This window comes from Mastacembelus armatus, chromosome 18 (assembly GCF_900324485.2).
Source record: "Mastacembelus armatus chromosome 18, fMasArm1.2, whole genome shotgun sequence".
NCBI classification, from domain to species: domain Eukaryota; kingdom Metazoa; phylum Chordata; class Actinopteri; order Synbranchiformes; family Mastacembelidae; genus Mastacembelus; species Mastacembelus armatus.
This window is the reverse complement of record NC_046650.1, coordinates 9,211,107-9,236,674: the sequence shown is the minus strand read 5'-3', so window position 1 is coordinate 9,236,674 and position 25,568 is coordinate 9,211,107. Positions and strand designations below refer to the sequence as shown.

Sequence of the window (25,568 nt, the reverse complement as noted above, 5' to 3'; positions counted from 1 at the left end):
AAACCGCTGGCGAAGGAGATGTAGGGTGCGCCTAAGCCCTGGGTGACAAGCCACTCGCGCTTGGTGTCCCCAAGACATGACGGCCGTGCGGGCTGCTGGTGGAACGAACACCCTCCCCTCGGGTACGCCGTCTGGGACTGGGATCCCTTCAATCTCTGAAAAATTGTTCCAAATGAAGTATTCGTCACAGGAGGCGTTGAGTTCTGGGCTGTGGCAAAACTGTTGCCAAAGATACGTCGTCTCCATCAAAGTAGGTACGTGGCTGGGGTCAAGGGTCAGGCCTGTGGTCCTGTTTTCTGTTTGGAAGAATTTAGAGTATTTCAAGAAAACTGAGGGTGTAACTAAGAAGGTTAATGTTAACAGTGATAATGATCATCCCCTGGTACCTACCATTAATAACTGTGACATTGGTGTCATCTCTTTCCACTGGGTCTTTGATCTGGATGATTTTTGCGCACTGGTCATGAGTTTCATGGGCGTTGATAGTTCTATTTCCCAGCATGCACACGCTAAAGACAGAAACACATGGGTCAGTCAAAACCATGAGAGTTAAGGGACTGGTCAGGTTTGTGTTTTAGGACATGCATAATCAACACTTACGGGAAGTGTGGCGGTTTGAAGGCAGAGACCAGTGCTCCGATATAGATGGAAATGATGGAGAGGATGACGCAGGCCTGTCGCAACGTGGCCTGTTGGATCTTTCTCCGTCACACACAAGGCAACTTGGGAGAGGTAAGCACAGTGAGAGGTGTAACAACTGAACTGTAATTGCGCACAAACCTTCGGTAGAAGTTGGCAAACCCAAGGAAGCGCTGCAGTTGTTTCCTTGATGTCGGAGTCGGCCAGTCGACCACTGCCTGAACTTTGGCAGGATCGGTTCTAAGCTGGCCTTCCTCCACCACGTAACCCAGGAAGCTGACGGAGGCTTTATGAAACTCGCATTTTTCTGCCTTTACAAAGAGCCGGTTCTCCAGCAGCCTTTTCAGGACCATCCGGACATGTTGCACATGTTGTTCAAAAGTGTTAGAGAAAATCAGGATATCATCTAGATAAACAAATGGTTTAACATATCACGTAACACATCATTAATCAATGCTTGAAAAACAGCAGTAGCATTAGACAACCCAAAAGGCATTACTAAAAACTCAAAGGAGCCAAAAGGGGACTTAAAGGCTGTTTTCCATTCATCCCCCTCTCTTATCCTGATCAGATGATAAGCATTCCGTAAGTCTAATTTAGTAAAGTATCTTGCAGAATGGAGGGGGTGGAAGGCTGACTCCATGAGGGGTAGCGGATATTTGTTCTTAACAGAGATGTTATTTATGCCCCGATAATCCACACAGGGGCGTAGTGTCCCGTCCTTCTTTGGAACAAAGAAAATGCCCGCCCCTACCGCTGACGTGGAAGGTCTAATGAGGCCCGAAGCCAAGGACTCATTAACAAACCGTTCCAGGGCGTCGACCTCGGGCTTGGATAGGTTGTACAGCCGACTGGACGGCAGCGCAGACCTGGGCAGCAGGTCAATGGCGCAGTCATATGGCCGGTTCGGAGGCAGCGCCTTGGCCCAATCCTTACTGAACACCGACTTCAGGTCATGATACTGGCTGGGGAAATTCATTTGCTAATTCATGGAATTGTCTTGGCATTTCTGTAGCTTGACAATAAGGAAATCCTCGTCATGACAGAAAAAAGTAAAGATGAAAAGAAAAGGGCTGAGTGGGGGTGCTGAGTGCGATATTTGATTACACTGCCAATCACAGTTTCTCTTATTAATCCCCATTCCCTCAGAGTACACAGACCCCACCGTCTCTCTCTGCTCATTTTGGTGTGATTGGCTGCTTCTGTTACACTGTTTGACCAATCAGGAGTAGATGGTGATGACTTCGCTTCCTCCCCCCCTTACCAGCAGGACACGCTCCAATCCTTCAGTTAAAACCTCGAGGAACTCCATGTCTGGTCAAAGAGTCAAGGTTCATGACAGCACTGAGCACAGAAAATATCACAATGTTACCTACAACTTGCTTTGTGATTGGCTGCCTTGTTGCCCTTTACATAGTGTTTCTAGACAGTTTAAATGTGACAGCTGAGTTGCTGAATCTCTAGATGTTCTGTAATGTACTCAACTAAAAACTGATGTAATGTGTAATACTGCCCCACTGGCACTGTTGAAGATCAGATTATTTGTGGAGAGTGATGTGCAGCCACTAGATTTGGCAAACGTGTTGATAAAGATACAGTTCTCATCTCCTTCAGAGTTCCTGGGGGGTCCTGGCATGTTAAGCAGGACAAGCCGGGCATCACAGCGGTGTGCATCCGCCTGACATTAGAGTGGTCCCTGAAAGAAAAACAGAAAGAAAGAAAGGAGGACGCCTTTAAACAACAGGTTTAACCTTTAAACCTCCCGCCCCCACCAGGGTATATTGTGTTTTTTCTCACGGCCGGATGCTGAGCATGTCTCTGAAGCCCTCGGGTGTGGAGCAGCCAGAGTGTGTGATTCTGTACTGTGATGTCTTCTCTTTGGTCCTGAGTCAAAAGAAATCTGAAGTTCAAAAATGAGAGATGAAAAGTGTCAAAGAGACGTGACTGGATGAGGAAAAAAGGTAAGAAAAATTTAAGAAAGATTTGAATTGCAGTCGGTGTATACTTCTTTAATGCTGTTTTTTTGTTAAATCAAATTATAATAAATGTATATATAATAATAAAGAAGCATGTTTGACCCAGGTCAGCACATATAAGAATCTCTAAATGGAATCCTTCAGAAAAAGAATTATAAGAACTGAACATTTCAAATAAACAATGATTAAAAAGCTCATTAAGTTGAAATGTCACCAATATGACATTTCATTTCATTCTCCTTTTGTTGCCCTTTTCACTGTGGAGATCAATGGTCGGGCTCAAGTACAGAAGAAGAATTCTGTACCGTAGTACCGAAAAGGCTTCAGTGTTTTAATCAAGGGTAGCTCATCTTACTCATCTCACAATTGCTATTTGCAATTTCAGAGAAATGAACAACTGAAATGAAAGTCAACAGGCTGCTGAAAACCATTCAGCCCTTTTGTTAATCTTTTTCTGAAGGATTCAAGTGCACGTGTGGAAGCTCAGAGGTATTCACTGTCGGGGAAATAAATTTTACACATTTACTAACTTCATTTATAACTGTTTGGAAATAAAATCTTACTAATTTCACTTATAAATATTGGGAAATAAATTTACATATTTACTTCTTTCATTTATAATATCATTACTCTTATAAACGTCTATACATTGTTACAAAGAGTTGTAAGACCAAATTGTGAGGATCAAGGGTTACAAACCTTGCCCCATTGTGTGAAGAAGCAATCAGACGTGAAAGAGAGCCTAACACATACTTACACATACACACACCTACACTTACACCCGCACATATATTCACATATACACTACAACACACACACACACACACACACAGGTGCTTACACATATAATTACCCACATAAGTAGTTTAGGAGAATGACTAACTAAATACTACATTTACATGTGTGTTGTGCAATGCCACAGAATGCATAAAATCAAATGTAAACAACTTGATGCTGGGTTAACTCTCTAACTTTATAATCACTAACACATGTGTTGTGCAGGGAAAGAAAGGTCACAGGGAGAGAAAGGTCAGGAATAGTTTCAACAGTGTGTATGCATGATGCTACAGAAAAGGTCAGCCTGCAGACAGAGAGGCCTCATATGATACACTGTCACAGAGGGAGAGGCAAGGTGTCCTTAGGAATGAGAATGTGACACAGAATTTTCTGATCAGGAAGTGGGTCCTTGTACCAGCTTTGGAATTTCAATTAAATACTTTTGAGATCAATTAAACTCTCCTCCACTAATTCAGATAAACGAACACGCCGACAAACTTGGTGACCCCGACGTGATCTGGAGAAACGGGAGGACGAGGGGAGTCTCCTGGCTGGTGGGCCAAGTCCTCAGACAAGGCACGACCCGGGTCTAAAACAAAGGTAAGCAGAGCCTGTTGTTTTACAACCGAAATCTGCATATTGGCTTTTCCAAATTGAGTGTATTGTCTGAGGGTAAGGACACCTGAGAATCAAATTATTAAACCACGGCATTACGTGTTGAATTGTATTGTTAAAAGTTTGACGTGTTCTAAATACTTATTTTGATATTGATAATTGAAATTCCAACCAAAAAAAAAAATGTATTGGGTTTAAAGTCCCTGGGGTGAAAAAGACCCAAAAATCTATGAAAGTGAGTTTAAGAGTGAGATTAAGAGTGGGTTTAGAGTCCCTGGCCAAAAAAGCTGTTCTGGCTCAAAGTAGGCATAGACCAAAGTGGGGTTAATTCAATATTAATTCATAACCCTGCCATAGAAAATTGGCAGGGTTATGAACACACACAAAGAGTGTATGTGTGTGTGTTCTGACAGGGAACAGTAGGAAAAGTGGGAAGTATAGCTGAAAAAGTTGATATTGGGTGTTGGCTCAGCATTTGCTGAGAAAAGCAGATAAGGAATTGTAACACAGCAGGGACAGAGCTAGAGGAGTGAGAACAGAGTGTGCCTGAGTGATTGATTGTGCTCACGTCAAGGAGGTGCCTGTGGAAGGAGGGAGAGAGGCAACGCCACCCACTGTAAGTGCCTTGTTTTACATTGTACACAGCAGGACACTGGTAAAGCACTAGAATCAGACACACACTAGTTGCATGCATACAACACACATATTAGACATTGCCCAAGAATATTTTAATTACCCATTACTTAAAACTAAATAAATAAATAAATAAATAAATAATAACAATTAGACAAACAGTTGCATGCCCATGCAACACACCCACTAGGCACTGATATATATTGGGGTATTCTAATATAAATAAATTAATAAATAAATAATATAATAATAAATAAATTGAGTTATTCTCTCATTACCTGCTAAACTAAACAAAAACATAAATAAATAATTTTTAAAAAAAAATTTTTTTTCCTTCCTTTTTCCTTTCATTTACCTTTATCCTTTATCTCCACTCTAGTGTTAATTTTTAAAAAAAGTAATAATAATAATAACAATAATAATAATTAAAATACAATAAATAATTTAATTAATTAGATAATTAAATAGTGATTTAAAAAAAAAAAAAAAACGACAAACACTAGACGGTCACCCACAGTTTCCTCCACGCCCCGGATTGCCCAGCGAACCTTTTGGGAAGGGATCTTCTCATCAAACTTCGACTACATATATTTTGTGGGCCTGATGGCCTTATCATTACTACTAAAACATCAGACTTCACCCCACCACAAACTGCTAAAATGCTTTACCTGGCTCCAGAGGTAGATCCATTGACACCGCCCATGTCCGAGGTATACTGGCTACTCCTACAGCAGACCGGTCCTGACACCCCCAACGTGTATAAAGAGTACCTCGAATGGAAACCATGGATACAGACACTCCTGCCAGTAAGATCCTTGACTGATCCTCTCCATTACACCCTCTACTTCCTGAAGGAGCCAGACGATTTCTATGACAAAAACTGGCATGCTCAAAAGAATGACAGAAAAGAGACCGTGAAAATTGGGGACATTATGCTAGGAAAAGAGGGTGTAGCTGCTATCTGTCATCTTTCAGAGGATCAACTGGAGTGGTACAAGATGGAAGAAGACTCAATCCCACATGTAACTCTGGCTGTGTGTTCAGGGCATGAGGCCAAGGCCCTGGGCCCCATGGTTAAGTCAGCCAGCTCCATCAATTGGAGCCCAACTGCATCCCCACGGCTGTGGAGAGCAGAAAGCCAGGACATGTGGAAAATTTCCTACTGCTCCACTGAAACGGTGCGTTACCAGCATGTATGGCTTCCCAGACATCACTGGCACGAACGCACAGACCACCCGGAAACTGCAAACCTTCTGTCTCACATTCCACCACACATATGGACTAACAGCTCCCATGATATTGGACTCCTGGATGTGCCACCTGTCCTGATACAAGTCAAAGCGGGCTGCAAACCTGTTTGGCGGCCACAATACAGACTCTCCCCTGAAAAGGAAGAAGGCATTCAGTCCACCATTACTGGCCTGTTGGATGCAGGGGTCCTGATCCCCACCCATCACTCTGATTGAAACACTCCCATCTTGCCAGTGGAGAAAACCCCTGGGAACTGGCGCATGGTGCAAGACTTCAGACCTGTGAACGATGTCACTGTGCCAAACCTCCAGCCAGTTCCTGATCCCTACCTCATGCTCCAAAATCTCACTCCACTGCACACATGGTTCACAGTCATTGATCTGGCAAATGCATTCTTCTGCATCCCCTTGCATCCTGACTCCCGGCCCATATTCAGTTTCACCTACAGGGGCCAGAGATACACATACACCAGGCTACCTCAAGGCTTCAGAGATAGTCCAGGCTTGTTCAATGCTGCTCTTAAATCCCATCTGGCAGGCCTCACATTGCCCCCAGATGTGGTCCTTCTTCAGTATGTGGATGATCTCCTCTTAGCAGCACCCACCGCCCAAGCCTGTCTAGATGGCACATACTCCCTACTCTGCCACCTCTCCACCAAAGGCTACAAAGTCAAAAAGGAAAAAGTCCAGTTGTGTCGGAGGCTTGTGACTTTCCTGGGCAGAGAAATCTCTGGAAAAGGTTTCACACTAACTTCTGCTCATGTTACTTCCATCCTGAATCATGGCAAACCCACCACTGTCCAACAGGTGTTGTTCTTCCTGGGGCTGACGGGATACAGCAGAAATCATGTCCCTGGATACACAGATCTCACACAACCTCTAAGAGACATTGTGGCTGAAGCAGGAAATCGCAACCTCACTGCCCCTCTATATTGGACTCCTGAAGCTGAGGCTGCATTCACAGCTACCAAAAGTGCGTTGTCCCAGGTCGAGGCCCTGGCTAACCCTGACTTTACTGCTTCATTCTACCTGGATGTTTCTGAAAAGCACGGATTTGTCAATGCCGTGCTTTATCAGAAAAGGGGGGGAGAGAGGAGAGTGTTGATGTACTACAGCACTAAACTGGACAACATGGAACAGAGCCAAACAGGATGTACAAGATACCTGGCAGCAGCAGCTAAAGCAGTGGACAGAACAGCCCACCTGGTCATGTGTCATCCTTTGAAAATTAACACCATGCATGGAGTGGTGGCATTTCTGAACTCAAAAGCCTTCACCCTCTCAGTGGCTAGGAGAACAAAGATTCTGGAAACACTAGCACAGCCCCACATTTCCTTCTACACAGAAGCCACTAACATGGCAGTAGGAATGACCTCAGAGACACATGAACCACATGTGTGTGAGGAAAAAGCCGCCACAGAAATCAGGCTAAGGGATGACTTGGCTGCCACTCCCCTATCTGAACCAGACCTGGAACTCTTCACAGACGGATGCTGCTACAAAGGTGAAGAAGGAAACATTGCGTCCTATGCTGTGGTAGAAGGGACTCCTTCTGAAACAGACATCACTGTGGAAAGTGGACAAATCCCACAGTCAGCACAACTGGCAGAAATCATTGCCCTCACCAAAGCCCTAAAAAGAGCCGAGGGAAAAAGAGTCAACATCTACACGGATTCAGCATATGCTCACAATGCAGTACACATAGATAGACCTCAATGGGTGAGGAGAGGATTCAGGACTATAGCCAATAGTCCTATCAAACACAAAACACAAATGGAAGACCTCATTGAAGCTGTGAGTCTCCCAGCAGAGGTAGCTGTCATGAAGTGTAAAGGACATCAGAAACTAACTACATGGGTGGCCCGAGGCAATGATGCTGCTGACAAAGCAGCCAGAGAGGCAGGAGGATATCAGCCGAGCCAAATGGTACTGAGACTTCAAGAGACAGAGTTACCCACACTCACAGAAGAAGACATAAAGCAGATGCAGGCTCAAGCAGGAGTGTACGAGCAGAATGAATGGATAAAGAAAGGAGCCACACAAAAGGAGGGTCTCTGGAGAGCCCATGATGGAAGGATGGTGGCCCCAGCAAAGCTGTGCATACTCCTATTCCAACAAGCACATGGAAAAACACATGTGAGTAAGAAAAACACACAGAGGACTGTAGAAGCACATTGGTGGCATCCCCAGATGACATGGTGGAAAACTACATCAATGACTGTACTGTATGCAATGAACATAACCAAAAGGCTCCCTACAAGTGCCCACAAGGAAGGTTCCCTATGCCTGACGGACCCTTCAAAGAGATCACCATTGACTACACTGACATGGGAATGGACAACAGAGTGAATGGATATCGTTACCTGCTGGTCATGATAGACAGATTCACTAAATGGGTGGAAGCTAAGCCCTGCAGAACTGAGAGTGCAGCGAATGTCATCAAATGGCTGAAGAATGAACTAATTCCCCGTTATGGTGTCCCCAAAGTCATTAGATCAGATAATGGCACACACTTCACTAACAAACAGTTGGGTGAGGTAGAGACAGCATTAGGCATCACACACAAGTTTGGTTCAGTGTATCATCCACAGTCACAAGGCATAGTGGAAAGGGCTAATCAGACATTGAAGAGGAAGATAGCTAAGATATGTCATGGCACTAAGCTAAACTGGGTAGAAGCCTTGCCTGCCGCCCTCATGTCTATGCGCACCTCACCAGGGTCAAAGACCCACTTGAGCCCGCATGAGTTGCTGACTGGTCGCCAAATGCCTGGCCCTCCCAGGGATCTTCCGGGGTTTCCTGGGCTGGATGTGTGGCAAATTAGCTGTGATGAATACATGAAAGCACTAACTAGTGTCCTAAAAAGTCTGTCTGTGCAGGTCGAGAGAGCTGAAGGGGACCAGCCGGCAACTCCTGAGACGACTCCAGCTGTGCAGGTAGGGGATTGGGTACGAGTGAAGGTCCACAAGAGAAAGTGGGCTGAACCCAGGTGGACTGGACCATTTGAAGTGGTGGAGGCTACCTCCCACTCGGTTCAGGTAAAAGGTAAAGCTGGAGCAAATTGGCACCACCTGACACATTGTGTACCTGCCCCACCTCCCTCACGAACTTTGAGTGAGGTCAGAACCGATTTGACTGATATCCGGGAGGGCTCCAAAAAGATAGGTCGAAATTGACTCTTAAGATTGAACTGAGTAAATAAAGCCCGACCTGTTGCCATGATATCCAGACCTCGACCATGGCATCCATTTAGACATCCTGGGTTCTGCGGGGCCCGGGGAACTACATGTTGTTTGCTTGTTCTTGCTATTTTGGTAGTAGGGCCATGAATATGGCTGAGATGTCAAACAAACAAAAATCAGACCCAAACCAGCCACTCCATAGGGAAGCGAGGGATTGGTAACACTCCTGTGGTTATTGATTGTGTAGAAGGGAGCACATGTGTTGTCCTGTTAGATTTTTGAAGTGTGGTTGATTGTGGGACTGGGAGACAGGACCAATGGATTTGGTCAGATAAGTATATTTGTGTAATAACCTCTTCAGTCTCCAAGGGATATCCAAGGGGTCATGGGTCTGCAGCCGCACTAAATAGCAATTATGGCCAGTGGTGTGAAAGCTGGTACTTTGTAACTGCTAACACCGGACCTTATGATTGGGGTTAAATCCCTAAACCAAATCTGAAAAATAGGTTAACCATTGTTAAATCATCTCAGCCTGGTAATTGTGGCAAGCAGACCTGTAACCCCTTGATCCTCACCCTTAAAGACCCCAAAATCACTGATTCAGGGACATACATATTGGGAGCTCATGTTGATGGGAGGGATCCAATGGGAAAGTTTAAGTATCAAGTAACAGCTGGACCTAAGCCCACCTCTGCATTCTACGCTGCGGCTAACACACAAGGGGAGGCTAGTCCAGTAAGATACTTACAGAACCTCACACAGGAGGACACTCTGGCCTCAGAAACTGGATACACTGAGAGAAATGAGTGGTTGGAGTGGGTTTGGTATACGGCAAAACAAACTAATGTCAGTAATTGTATTGCTTGTGCCTCTGCAAGGCCTCATCTCACCACAACTCCCTATCCTTTGGATTTGCAGAACAGCCCAGAGGGACTTAAATGTGCGGTTACCTTGTTCCACAACTCCACCGGAGGAGCAGGTCCATGTCAGCCTTTCCAGTATTTATATCCATCTGTAAGTAAGGTCAAACCCTCAATCCCACACTCTGTGGAGGTTTACAAAGCTAATTACACCTGTTTCAATCTCACCGGTAGTGGCATATCTGCAGGTTACCTGCCCCGAGGCTACTGTGCCTCCTACGTAGATCTGAACAATAATCCTGCTAACCTAACTAGATCTGATTTCCTAGAACAAAAGACTGGAAGGGCTGACCTCTGGTGGTTGTGTGGACCCAAGAAATTGTATGCATCACAATGTGCTTTGGTACAATTAGTTATGCCATTTAAGATGTTTGCCCCAGGGGACTATAGTAAACTAGATGCTAAATTAATTCAACACTCCCGATCCAACAGGAGTATGGGAAATCCGGGAGGTTCATTTGATGGTGGGGTATACATAGATGCAATTGGGGCACCTAGGGGGGTTCCAGATGAGTTTAAGGCCAGAAATCAGATTGGAGCAGGCTTTGAGTCCTTCCTTTTCTGGTGGAGCACTATTAATAAAAATGTGGGTTGGATAAATTACCTGTACTATAACCAACAAAGATTTGTCAATTATACCAGAGATGCTGTGCGTGGGATTGCAGAACAGTTGGGCCCCACATCACTGGTGGCCTGGCAGAATCGCATGGCTTTAGATATGCTCCTGGCTGAAAAAGGTGGAGTATGCAAAATGTTTGGTGCATTCTGTTGTACATTTATCCCAAATAACACTGCTCCAGATGGTAGTATCACCAAGGCACTGGAGGGACTCACTGCCCTGTCTGAGGAACTGGCTGAGAACTCAGGTATAGATGATCCATTTACCAATTGGTTGCAAAGTATGTTTGGAAAATATTCAAGTTTGATTATATCTGTTTTAATGTCATTTGCTGTGCTTGTTTGCTGTGGGTGTTGCTGTATTCCTTGTCTTCGCAGTCTGGTGAGCGGGTTGATAGAGACTGCATTGACCAAGGGAGAGGGCCATGCCCCGGCAGTGCAAATGCCACTGCTCAATGCTTTACACTTTGATGATATAGAATCTGATGTTGAAGATGGTTACCTGAAGGTTGAGTTTACACCTTAAAAGGTGTAAAAGGGGGGAATTGTTGGGGAAATAAATTTTACACATTTACTAACTTCATTTATAACTGTTTGGAAATAAAATCTTACTAACTTCACTTATAATTATTGGGAAATAAATTTCTATATTTACTTCTTTCATTTATTATATCATTACTCTTATAAACGTCTATACATTGTTACAAAGAGTTGTAAGACCAAATTGTGAGGATCAAGGGTTACAAACCTTGCCCCATTGTGTGAAGAAGCAATCAGACGTGAAAGAGAGCCTAACACATACTTACACATACACACACCTACACTTACACCCGCACATATATTCACATATACACTACAACACACACACACACACACACACACACACACAGGTGCTTACACATATAATTACCCACATAAGTAGTTTAGGAGAATGACTAACTAAATACTACATTTACATGTGTGTTGTGCAATGCCACAGAATGCATAAAATCAAATGTAAACAACTTGATGCTGGGTTAACTCTCTAACTTTATAATCACTAACATATATGTTGTGCAGGAAAAGAAAGGTCACAGGGAGAGAAAGGTCACAGGAATAGTTTCAACAGTGTGTATGCATGATGCTACAGAAAAGGTCAGCCTGAAGACAGAGAGGCCTCATATGATACACTGTTGCTGAGGAGAGGTGAGGTGGAGATGTCAGGCAGAGAGAGGCCCTGGATGATACACTGTCAGAGGGAGAGGCAAGGTGTCCTTAGGAATGAGAATGTGACACAGAATGTTTTGTAGGAATGTTTTGCAGGATGAGGAGCAGCTCTGGACAAGAGGATAAGAAGAGAAGGATGGCAAAGTGCTGAGGGGTTGGGACCAACCCAGGGCACCAACAAGGGAAGGTGAAAGTCTAAACCAAAGCCCTCCCCACCTATAGTCAACCAATAAGATGTGATTTTTGGCAACCATATAATGTCATGTTTGTCCTTTGTTCATCATCTTTCTTCCTGTGAAGTTGGTTACAGCTAACTGCTTGCAGACTGATTTTCTGATCAGGAAGTGGGTCCTTGTACAAGCTTTGGAATTTCAATTAAATACTTTTGAGATCAATTAAACTCTCCTCCACTAATTCAGATAAACGAATACGCCGACATCACCGATTTTAATTGTGTGATTAAGAACAACTCTGAATGTAACAGCGTGTCCACAATGACTACCATGTCTAAACTGCTCCGCATTGGACTACTGTCCACCACTACCAGTAGACTTACATCATCAAAACTCCAGCGTACCCACTGAGGAGCCCAATGGCAAAAGGAGAGAACACACATTTTAATAATAATGCTCTTCCTGCTGTTATTTGATACAAGTTTATTGAAACAAAAATATTTTTGAGTCAGTCCTTTGTATCCTTCAGGGCACTGTTCCACTTGGACCTAATTTGATCTTAATTTAATTTGCTAAAAACAGGACTTTTATGGGTGTTATCCACTCTATTCCAATTAGATGTAACCTATTATTTGTTTAATAAAACCTATAACGCTTTCAAGAAGCTTCTCACAAACCTAACCTGCTAAGGGTTTCCAGATCACATGTAACAGCAACGTAAAAAACTTTAGTAATTTGGGCTTTCAGCGACTGGTGGAGACACTTTCCGGTAGTGTCCTGACAGTCTGTAAACACATCTCCAACCTTGTGTAATTTGTTTTCACGTGCAATATAGTTGCACAAACATCTTTTCATCTGACCTGACCTTACCTCTTTCTCCCGGTCTGATTTGGACAGTCGCATCTGTCTGAGCATCTGAGACCTTTGCTCCATCATCAGGGTTCTTTCATAGGTGTACGCACTAATATCACTGTCATGCTGTGGCAAAAAGAAGAGAAAGACACAAGAAAGAATTTATGTAGAGATCAAAATGGTTGTATTGTATGGTTTCAATTGCACAAAAAGTAACTCACTTAAAGTTTACTTAAGCTATGTAGCTAAACACTGTTAAAACCAACAGAAACGTTTATTGTTTAGTTTATTATATCTGGTGAAATGCTGTGACCATAAAAAGACACAGAGTCTTGGGTTGGACTGTTTCACTCACTGTAAAACACCACAAAGCTTAAATATGGCATTGGAACAAGCTGATTCCAAATATATATGAAAGAGTGAAATGAGATCATCCCCCCTGAGTTTATTTCAATTCATCTCATGAAACACAGTTCAGTCAATTTCAGTGAAAATTAACAAATCCTGATAAACAACCACAAGCAGCATACCATCTCAACTACTTCCACCTCAGCCTCAATGCGTAGGTGATAGAGGAAGGTTGCCAGATCTTTCTTCATCTGAATTGAGTTATCCTCCATCTGGGCAACTGTGAAGATTCGCATCCCACACTTGCGCCACACCTAAGGAAAAGACAAGAGTCAAACAGAGCAGTTAAGGTGTGGAGCAATGCTCAATCAAATGTAGGGAAGACATTTTTAAAATATAGGAAAGCTACCTTGTGTTGGCGCAGGAGGAAGGGCAGCAGCATTAGCATCCCCCCATCGTGCACGATCCACCAGACGTCGATGTAGCCATCTGCGCAGGGCTCACTGTTGGTGGGGAACAGAGATATGTTTTTGGGCACCAGCAGGGCTTGGTGTGCTGCTGTGGTCACCCGCACTGTGTCTGAAAGGAAGAGAGGGGGCGCTGTTAGCCTGCTAAATCTGGCAGAAACTGACATCTTGAGATCAGTAAAAGAGAATGACCTTGTAAGCATGTTCTCTCTCATGTCTACCTTATTCAACAAATGTGACAGTTCAGAATAACCGTCCATGTTATTAGACTTACTGATGAAAGTCTTCCAGGACTGCGGGTCCTCGCTCTGTCTCCAGGCATGAGGCCAGCCCATCACCACAGTGTTGGGTTTCATTCCACCCAGTCCACTGGACTGGATCATGTGGCTGATGCCTTCACGGGGCTTCTGAGCCACAATGCACTGACAGAATCCCTTCACACGCTCCTTATCCATCAGGTGCTTTAGAGTCTGAAACAGAAGAAATACAGGGGAAAAGGCTGATTAAAGTTTTCCCACTCTCAAGGTCTAAACTGAGAAATAATATCTCTTGTATTGGTCATTAGTGATTTCACCACCACCTCCTGTCATCTACAGCAACAGACTGACAAAGCTTTACATAAAACAAAAACTTGAATGTGTTTTGACCACTGTAAAGATATTCATTCCCCACCTGTTCAGCAGCAAGGGCCTCTCCATAGCTTTGTAGGAAGTTGCCAGAGACCACAGTGCCAACGATGGTCAGGCCCTTTCCCGCCTTCAGCTGGCTGGCAAACGTCAGCAGGCGAGGAGACTTCACATGGGCATCTTCGTCCAGTGTTAGTAACACAAGCAGCTGAGGCCTGGAGAAGAATGAGGAAGATAACCAGTGAGTGAAAGTAAAGTCATTCATTATATTCAAAATTAAAAAACTAACTATGAACAGGTTCTCTTACACAACTGACCGTATACATACTAAAGTCTCTATGATAAAAAATATGACAAAAAGCTCGAGAATAGCAGCTAAGTGAAAAATGAAGGTGTTAATTCCAACCGCAGGAGGGCATAACGGGCAGCACTGAGCGAGAGACCACGGATCCCATGCCTCCACTCTTTCTCTGCTCTGATATACACATGGACACATAGAATATAAAAGGATATTAAGATATATTGTATACTCTGGACCTGTCCAGGGTGTACCCCTGCCTTCCACCCGAGAGAGAGCTGGGATAGGCTCCAGCAGATCCCAGTGACCCTGAGCCAGGAAAAGCGGGTATAGAAGATGGATGGATGGATGGATTGTATACTCTGATATGTATTATGTATACTGTGACCTCACATGACACACACTGGCAAAAACAAACATTGATGATTCACATTGTAATAAAAAGAATAAAAAAATTAAATTATATTAAAACAAACCCACTCTTGATCATGCTGTACATGTGGGGAGAGGGGTGGGAGATGGGATACATCTCCATGGAAACATACCCTTGGTACTCAATGTACTTGTAGATCATGCCGGTGATCACCATGCCAATGATTGCGTAGTACCAAGAAAATATGAACATAAGTGCCAGGCAGACAGTCATCCCCAAAAATGGCAAGGTCCAGGATACAGAGGAGCAACAGAGGCACAGATCAGAGTGCGTTAATGTGTGAGAGGGAGTGTGTGTGAGTGTTTTATGAATGTGTGTGTAGCAGTACCAGTGGTAGTAGGAAAAACGTGGCCTCCAGTTGGGTGTTCTAAGGAGGGTCTGGAGCGCACATGCCAGGTTTACAAACAGGTAACACATCAGGAAAAACCCAAAATCAAAAAATATATAAAACTGAAAGCAAAAGATACAAGTTCCAAGTGTGATGCATGGGATTGACACACACACGTACACACATACACACAGTGGTGTCTCACATTGTCAGGATAGGAGCTACCAGGTCCAAAGAGGCGATGAGAATCCCCAGCTCAGCTATCAGGGCTGTCAGCAGCAGCACCCAGGTTGGCTCCCCATTAGCCTTCCCATGGCCAAACACCTGCCATAAACATACACGAGACAAAAAAAAAAAATTACATTTACAGAAACTACAGAACATTTATCAAAATACACTAAAACTAGCTGAATAAATAAAACATAGACAGTTTTGATAATCAGATACAACATGGATTAAACATAATATTTGCAGCTCTAACCCGGAGGAAGGGGATGATGTTGTCCTTGGCAATGGCCTGCAGAAGTCTGGGAGCACCAGTCAGCGACTGGAGGCCTGCACCGCACGTTGAGAAGAACGAGCCAATCACAATGACCCAGGGAGTCGGCCAGGCCAGAGTCCCTACCACCAGATACCCTTTTACTGAGTCTCCAAATCTGCAGGAGGAAAACATGCATCAAGTTTTTACAGCTTTTATAGCAGTGGAGAAAAATATCACAGAGAATAGAGCATGCACAGAAATGAATGTTTCCCTCATAATTTAGCAGGGCAAAGCGCAAATACTAAATATATACAGATTGGATACAAGAGCAGATGTACTGACTTGTCTCTGAGGACCACCCCGTCAATGCAGGCTCCAAACAAAACAACGTTGCTCAGGTCTGGAAGGACAACACTCAGGAAAACAACACACATTGATGAATTTAAATCAAATGTATACTGTGCCTTTAAGTAATTAATCAGGCTAACAGTAGAAAGAGAAGAAATATATAAACCCACAGCAATAAAAAAAGACACATGATGTGAAAAAAAGGACACAGGTTCCATAATCATACAGGCCTACTTTAAAACCCCTATATTATGCAGAAATAAACAATACTAAAAAGAGAGCTGGCATAGGCTGCAGCAGGAAAAAAATTAAATAGGAATAAGCAGGTATAGATAATGGGGATGGATGGATGGACAGATGGATGATCTGAAAGGATACAGACGATGGAGGTGGTAAGAATGGCGAGAATTGTTCCAACAGGGATAGAGCGCTGGGCATCTTTCAGATCCCCTGACCGGTTGGAGCCAGCCATGATTCCTGAGGAAGAGAAGAAAAACATTTACAACCACTGTACCTTCACAAGGACAACTTTTTGGAGTCTAATGATGTTGGCTGCCATAGTATGCTTTTTAGAAATGTGCTGAAAGATGCTGATAAATTAAATAAAAAAATCTTCTTTAAACCACATAACAGAACATAATCCTTCAACTGTTTTAGACTTTTCATTATTCAGTTTTCATAACTGTGGCATTAAATTGAATGGCTAAAAAGCAAGACGAGAATAAATCCAGAGCATAGACACAAAGTTAACAAAAAGTAATGCATTTTATCCTGCAACAGCCACATTACAAGCAAGAATTCTTATTATACCTGCTCTGTTGATTCTGAGTTAGCCTTAATAACAGCTGGTTTGGCAGTAGTGAGAGCAAGATAAGAAGTACCTGTGACAGAGGGGAAGAAGATGCCCACCAGCAGTGTGAAGGAGGTGGTGATGTCAGCAAACACATAAGGCTGACGAGTGGATGCTGGATGTGCAGCATGAGAGGAGCTGAGGGAGCCTTTTTCCACCACGTCCCCTTTGCTGAGGTAGGAGCTCCACAGGTTCTCTATGAGGAGAAGATTCAGTATGTGCATGTTAGCAATGCATCTGTGAATCAATCTATATCCAAGAACAATTTTGAAGATGGATTTCAAACTAACATTTTTATATGGTTACACACATTTATATTGAAACGCTTCACATGTAAATAACACATGGCTGCATATACACAACACCATTCAAACACACTCCACCTGAAATGATGCCACTGGCCAGGCCAGGGATCCCTTCAATCTCTGAAAAATTGTTCCAAATGAAGTATTCGTCACAGGAGGCGTTGTGTTCTGGGCTGTGGCAAAACTGTTGCCAAAGATACGTCGTCTCCATCAAAGTAGGTACGTGGCTGGGGTCAAGGGTCAGGCCTGTGGTCCTGTTTTCTGTTTGGAAGAATTTAGAGTATTTCAAGAAAACTGAGGGTTTAACTAAGAAGGTTAATGTTAACAGTGATAATGATCATCCCCTGGTACCTACCATTAATAACTGTGACATTGGTCAACACATGGGTCAATCAAAGCCATGAGAGTTAAAGGAGTGGTCAGGTTTGTGTTTTAGGACATGCATAATCAACACTTACGGGAAGTGTGGCGGTTTGAAGGCAGAGACCAGTGCTCCGATATAGATGGAAATGATGGAGAGGATGACGCAGGCCAAGAAAACGGAGGCGAGTTTGTTGACGTACTTCACGCCCACGAAGACCAGCAACGACATCAGAAGGAGACAGATAGAGCCGTAGACACGCATGTCGTTCAACATGGCTGCCGCTTCACCTTCAGGGTGAAGGGGCGACACAAAAATGGCTGCCTTCGGTGTCATGTACATCTGGAGAAGTGAGCGAGACGAGAGTGTGACAACGTGCAACAGACACAAGGAAAAGAAACTGCACTAAATGAATGCAATAAGTTAGACAATCTAATCATGAAGGGCAAATACAAGATAAATCACTGTGCAGATATTTATCAAGGCACTTGAACTGCTCATAATGGTTACTAGTGATATGAATTTGCAACTTGTCAGAGAGTTGGTCCTTCTATTTACACTATTGTAACTGTGCTTTCAATATCCTTGCTCTTTTAGACTTTTGTGGGCATTACAGGAACATTTCTTGTCATTATGGATGTTAATGACACATGCATAATATTTGCATCAATACGATTAAATATTTTCATTTTCCAAGCATCAAATATGACTGATTTGTCAAAAAAAGCATTCCCAACTGTTCATTTTTAGCAGTTTCTCAGCTTATTTTCTGGAAACCTACCAGCAGTATCTCAATGGCTCCCAGGATATACATGGCACCATCGAAAGTGGTGCGCAAGTAGAAACACAGGCCCACAGCCCCCCCAAACTCTGGACCCAGGGAGCGACTTATCATGAAGTAGGAGCCTCCCGCTGGTGGGGGAGGAAAAAGCAAGAGAGAGGAAAAAGAGAGAGAGTGGGATAGGTTGCATGTCATGGTTGGGGAAAAATTGGAAATGGAGGCGAGAGGGAAAGAGAAAAGGCAGGTGGTAGAAGAGAAGAAGAATAAATAATAGATTGTAAAGAGAAGGGCAGATGGAAAAAGATAGAAAGGGATGTTGGACAAGAGAAGATGGGACATAAAAAGACAAATGGATGGGTAGTAAAGTTATGATATAGGAGGTAAACAGAAAAGAGGACAGCTGATGAGACGTCATCCTATGCTTGCAAGAATAAGCATAATGTTCTACATGATACATCAGAATAAGAAGATCTTTGGTCAAATAGTATGCACAAATAAGTATTTCCTGCTGTTTTCTTTATTCACTGGAAGAACTAAACCAGGCTGAGTTCATACATCTGAAGTCAACTCTTCATCGAGTTTAGGGTTGGTTATCTTTTCACAGATGTGATGACAGCACATTGTGTCAAAAAATGTACTGACCAGGAATCAAGTGCCTGACCGGAGCCACAGTTTTCTCTGATTTGACAGCTCCTAGAAGAACTGTGAGCCTTCAAAAAATATTCTGGTAATCAGACTGAAGTGCCATTTTATTTCTGTTTATTCATTCGACCTGCAGCACCAGGGGGCGAGAGGTCTGCAACCACTATACTCTACTAAAACCTAAGTATTGCCATCAGCACAACCTTAGAATAACTGGTTCCCCAAGTGAGCTCAAACACACAGTAATAATAATTTGCTGATACGATTTGACCCAGTTTTAAACAGACCATATATGAGGGAATCACACAGTCACAGCAACTACAAATTCACTAATGATCATAAGTTTAGAATTCAGTGTTTGGTTTTCAAAGAGCAGCCCTTTAACAAAAAGTCCCCATCTTTACTGCCCATTTGACAAAAACAATGGAGGCATAGAAATGTGATGTTGGAGGTTTGAGGTATAACTCAAATCAGTGCCACCACTGTAACTTCCCGTGAGAAGTTTTTGGACCCACAAGATGAAAGTGTAACAACAAAACACCTCCAGTCATAGCTATCGGTGAAATGACTAGTATTTTATAATGCTGTCTGATTTGTCAGTACACATCTAAAGATGGACAGGGGAGAGAAAGCAAGGTTGGGTGTTTTGCAAAAATAATGGATGCTATGATGATACATCCTTCATGTTCAACTTTATAAGCATCTCCCTGAGGGTGGGTTCACGATCACAAACGTCTAATTTGGCAGACTCAGTTGGGGAGCTGAAGTCTGTCCCAGCATGCATTATGTAAAAGGCTTAGAACAAACACATTCACATCTACATGCAATTTTGGAGTCTCTAATACAACTCAATGGCAAATATTTGGAGCAAGCCAAGAAACAAGAGGAAATATGTAAATCACCAGTTTTGTCTCAATTCAATAACCACACTGCAGTTTTCCCATCATGGGCAATGTATCTTTATTTACCACAGCGTGTTACCAATACACTGGAACAGACGTTGCAATATGCTCTCTTGTGACACCAAGGCTGGGGCATCTCCTTTTTTTCCCCCCTGCAGACATTCGCTCTCCTGTTTTTGTTACTTACATGCTAATGCAGCAAATTTGGGTAATTTAAAACCTTAAGTTCCCACTTTCTGCCCTCTTCCAATCTAAGCAGAACTATCACAGCTCTACCACAGTGCAGAAAATGTTCTCTTTTCATCTTTTTCTGCATCTGTTTGCTTACATTGAAATAATGCTTACACTGAAGCACAGAATCAGTGAGGATGTTTTGCCCTAATTGACATCATCTGGTCAAACGTCTAACTCAACAAATACCCCTATCTCAAATCAAAATCACAAGGCTGAAATCACCACTGACTTGCCCTAATATATGCATATTGTTTACATTATTATTGTTTTAATGATCTCCGTGTGTTTACATGCATAATTCCTGATTGTATGTGTTCAGTTTTGTCTTGATTCCTCACCATGTTCCTTACCAACAGGGCAATATATTAAAAAAACAGGATAAGGTGTTTACATGGCACAGTACCCAGGTTTCAGTTTAAGTGCATGATCAGTCAATTCACTGGTGACAGAAAATCAATCTGCTACTTGTCTGACTGTTCTGTCTCATTAAGCAGGGGGGTATAACAGAGGTATCACGGAACCCATATCAAAAATGCTGTATCCTGTATCGCATGATGCACTGGTTAGTACAGATGACAATTAATTCATTTAATGTTAAGTTGAATTAAGAACATAGTGTTGTCCTCTCGTCTAGCCTGCAGCTGGAAGAAAATGGATCCCAGTTAAAGCATTCAGCTAAACAAATGTTCATCACCCTCCAATAACCAGTCTCAACCAGTTAGTTTGGGACAACCCCAGTATGGTGATGCTTGCTACCAGCCCTCAGTTCCCATTCTAAGCCAATTAAGCTAGGCATAATAATTCTGGCTTGAACCGGTCCGTAAACACCTCTCGGTAGTATCACGCAGTCAGAGCTGGAGCTGTAGTTAGTAACGTTACAGTGAGGAGCAGATGCTTCAAACCTGACTTTAAGCAGCCTTTTTAGCACGAAACGAAAGCGGCGTTTGTCTCAAGCTGCGGTTTTAACGCGCTGGGAGCCGGTGGCTAGAATCAGAAAGGCGCGTAACGTTAGCCGACCAGGTTCTTATGACACAAACAGTCTGTCTGGAGCAGTCTGTTACTGTCAAAGCTGTCATTTTGGTTTGAATTTCACATCGTATAATGAGGCGGAAAGTGCCGAGGGGTGAGCCATCGCTTCTGCGGCTCTATGGACAAGGGGGCTGCATCGTTATGGCTGAGCCGAAGCTAACGTTAGCCAGCCGCTAGTCATGCCGCTGATGAACTGTCAAGTCTGCCAACCTCCAGCTAACACACTGACAGCGACAACCGCCGACTGCAGTAACAGGCTGCTACACATCAGTCACATAAGGCGCATACCTGACACATGTTTCCACCATATGGCTGTTTTTCCAATAACATCTAGGGATTGTTGCTCTTCTCTCCGGTTTTCTCTGCACTTATTTTGTCCAACCGACCGCACTAAACAACTGCGAACGCGAGAGCGCCTGTCAGGTTTTCTATTCTAACCTATTTCACTTGCCGTAGCTGTAACGGCTTGTGCATACGTAAGGACGAGTGTTGTCAAGGCTACCTGGGAAATGTAGTTCAAGACCTATACAGCGATTATTTCTGTTCCACTGCTTTTTAACGCTGTTTAAAAGTATATCCTAAATTTCCAGGTGTAATTGTTACATCAACTGTATACCAATTTCAATTGAAAAACGTAATAGTATCATATTTTTTAATATTTTTAATTTATTTATTTCACGTCTTTGCTACTTTTGGCACTCTGCTCTGTACTTGTACTTCGCTGTTGCAACAATGCAATTCCCCCATTGTGGGACAAATAAAGGTTTTCTTATCTTATAAATTAAGGAGGGAGATTATTTGTTCTGTTGTATAATTGCACTTGTATGATTTTCATCTTATTTCTGCTCAGTTACTTTATTTTTGTAGTCTACTGCATTTCAGAGTCTAGTGAAGTTTTTTCTACTCCATATTTATTTAACAGCTTACTAGTGACTTTCCAGGTTAAATTTGACATACAAACATATGCTTATATAGGGTTACATACATAAGTGGTTGTCAACATTGCTGTCTTATGATCCATTACATAAAGACCCGTTAGCAGTTCTAACAAATATTTGCTCAATGTTCCTCTGTATATTTGTATATAGTGTATACACAGATAGCCAAGTTCCAATACTGTAGTCTATATATAATGCTTTGTCAGCCATTCTGACTTTACAGACAGAAACAACAGAATACAAACCATCAACCAAACCTTTATTCAGCAAAAAAACAATATAACAATGAGTGTGGACAAATAACTATATAAGTTCCTTAACATCCCACTTTTAGACGATCCAATGCAAGATGAGTTCTTACAAGTTGCGACAGGAGTTTTCTTGCACTTTGCATTACAGTTGATCTGTTATCTACATCTCAATCCATCTCTCCCTCGCTCTCGCCTCTTTGTCCTTTGCTCTCTCACAGAACAGGCCTGGGCTGCTGGGTTAGCAGAATGCCAAAGCGTTTCTTCAGCATCACTCGGTGTCGGGAGAACTTGTCGTCTGGGGAGAAGCGAGCCGGGTGGGCCGAGCTGGTGGGCTGCCCGTCAGGACTCACCTTCTGTTGGTGATGAAGAGGACATAAAAATGTGATTTCAGTGTTGGGAGATGTCAAAGTAAAAATATTTATTTGACCTTTTCTTGACAACAATACATAAGACAGCACTGCTTGTTCGATCTCCCTTTTTCTGTAAATCACCTCCCAATTCCTTTGCTTTACCTTGTATCCGTATCTGACAAATTAACTGATGGGCTGTTTGGTTGTGTTAAATGAAGCAATGAAACAGTACATTACTGTAAGACATGACTACAATAATAGAATAAATTAGCAGAATTTATGCAGGCTCTCAGTAATGGTAATAAACCAGAGGGCTTGTATTCCAAAAAGCTTTTAGACATGGTGGTTATGTTGTGTACCATAATATATAAACTGGAACACAAATTAAAAGCTACTCCAGAAAGGAATACAAAATAAAAGCATAACTTCATAGCTTTTCAAACTAAGAGTTTCATGTTTTTCTCTGCATCACTGAAAACAATACTAGATTTTTGCACGCAAGTCAGATGTGTTCAAACTGTAAGTCGTGGTTTCAGGCTGCCTATTTTATTTCGCCACTTAAGCATTTATATAGGCAATATAAACTGAGGCTACTTTAACAGAGAAGAAAAACAACGTTATTTGATTGACTATTGTACCGTGTACGATGTAAACTGTTGGAACTGGAATGTCCTCCCTCAGTTCCGCGTGTTCGTTCAATTGATAAAACGGAGGAGATGAATGTGGTCTCAAATTAGCCGTTTATTAAAACACACTGAATAAAGCAGTTACAGAGCTCTGGGTCAGACTGTCCCTAACACCAACAGTGTTCTCTGTCAGTTCACGAAGTCTGACTGCCTATCTTTCCCTGACCCAGTGATAATATTACAGAGTGAAATGTGCAATCTTTAGGAAATTGGCGTGTTCCTCTCCCATAGGTTGAGAACGATGGGATGTCCTGAGATATCACTGTTACTATGCCTCCAGGCAGAGGTCAACCTGTCCTGCAAGACAGACAACAAAAGCAACAGGCACATCCTATCTGATGTTATGTCTAGTTCACTTCTTGCATCTGTGAGAGACCTTGCAATTACTGGTAAACATATTCATGTCTTAAGCTTGCTGCTATTTTGCACAGGCCAAATGCTTCATAACTATAACTGTAATAATGCCTTATACTTTAAGCTACAATGAAATAACGGTAATATTTTCCACAATTCCCCCTTTTGGTCTCTCCTCCGAGAGACCAACCCAAACATAGGAAAATATTCATGGTACAGCCTTCCTCCTCAACCTCCACTGCCTCCCCCTTTGGAGTAAGCAGAGGCATTTGGAGAGCCACCTGCTGGCCCTCAGTGGTGGTCACGATAAGTGAGAGAGAAAGAGATCTAATACAGGGAATACAACAACAACCACACAGTACCAGAGCAGTGACAATACCAGCGAGAGAAATGAGAACAGAGATAATTGCCATCTGCCCTTTGCCAAATGTGTGACTGAACCAATCATCCAAAGGGTTATCAATACCTGAATGTTCATGCATCTACCTGGACAGGGTCCATAGGCCCTCCAAGGCTCTGGTGACGGACCCATCTGGAGCTGTGTTATTAGAGATGAAAGTACAACACAGATTCCCAAACATAGAACCCACACCCCCTTTTTCAGCCAATAACATGTTCAGCGCCATTTTGTTCTGTGGCGTCATTAGGGAAGTGGGACCCCATTGCTCTGAGAGGCCCTCAATGGCGTAATTAATGCGATCCACATTTTTGTTGGGGGTGACTAGGAAGAATACCGAAATTATATGTACCCTGTTTCCACCTGGTCTGCCAATTTGTATTCATCAGGGCCTCTCTTGGAACTCCAATTGCATCAATGTATGTGGGGCTACCCTGTGTGAGATCAAAATTAGCCCTTCATTCCCCCGAGACGGGAATGTGGCGGCGCCGTTTCTGGGTAAGTTTCGCTGGAATTGACTATGTTGGACCTAGGGGAAACATGGGAACCTTATTGGCAGGCCAAATCAGCGCTATTTAGAACACCTAAGCGAACCAATAGCGACAATGCCTTGGTCCTAATTGGGGCAATGGAATCAATAACAGTCATAACTTTGGAACTGAAACTTCTTACAAGATCATCAACAGGGGCTGATGGCATGGTTGGTGATGGTGCAAAAACCTGTATAAATAATGCACAGCTCTTCTCATTAATATTCCGCTTTTTGACTACCTCTGTTTCACCTGTGTTCAAAACAGCAGGGGTGGTTGTTTTAAAAAAAAACACAGTAATGATCAGAAAGAGCAACATCGGTCACCACCACCTCAGAAATATTAAGACCTTTAGAAATTATTAGATCCAGTGTGTGTCCCTTGATGTGTGTTGGATCTGTTACATGCTGAGAAAGCCCAAAGTTGTCCAGGATGTTCAAGAGTTCATTTGCGCTTGCATCATTGAGATTATCAACATGAATGTTAAAGTCACCCACTAAAACAATACAATCAATCTCAATGCATACAACAGATAGTAATTTAGCAAACTCGTCAAAAAAATGTGCATTGTACTTTGGGGGTCTATAAATAGTTACAAATATTGCTCGACAGGAGGATTTGGTATGAATAGCAACATATTCAAAGGAGTCAAACTTTCCATATGATATGTTTTTGCATTTGAGGCTATCACTAAATAAAATAGCAACTCCACCTCCTTTCTTGTGTATTCTTGTTTCACTCATGAAACTGAAATTTGGAGGGGTTGATTCAATAAGAACTGCAGCATT

The 25,568-nt window shown here is 42.8% G+C and overlaps 1 protein-coding gene across 1 annotated transcript; it reads right to left on the bottom strand.

Annotated features, from left to right (window-relative positions):
- Nucleotides 1-390: 390 nt before the first annotated feature.
- Nucleotides 391-24,479, bottom strand: LOC113125146 (solute carrier family 12 member 6-like). Its single transcript, XM_026298455.1, is given in 26 exon segments — nt 391-509; nt 601-1,953; nt 2,236-2,298; nt 2,301-2,335; nt 2,437-2,470; nt 2,503-2,539; nt 12,860-12,967; nt 13,372-13,503; nt 13,599-13,768; nt 13,931-14,126; nt 14,329-14,527; nt 14,671-14,757; nt 15,126-15,243; nt 15,340-15,440; nt 15,547-15,665; nt 15,823-15,997; nt 16,165-16,222; nt 16,549-16,647; nt 17,052-17,216; nt 17,404-17,579; nt 17,784-18,028; nt 18,468-18,598; nt 21,563-21,690; nt 22,680-22,816; nt 24,087-24,180; nt 24,340-24,479. Coding segments are annotated over 25 exon segments (3,039 nt in total). The 3' UTR covers nt 391-509; nt 601-1,861.
- Nucleotides 24,480-25,568: the final 1,089 nt, after the last annotated feature.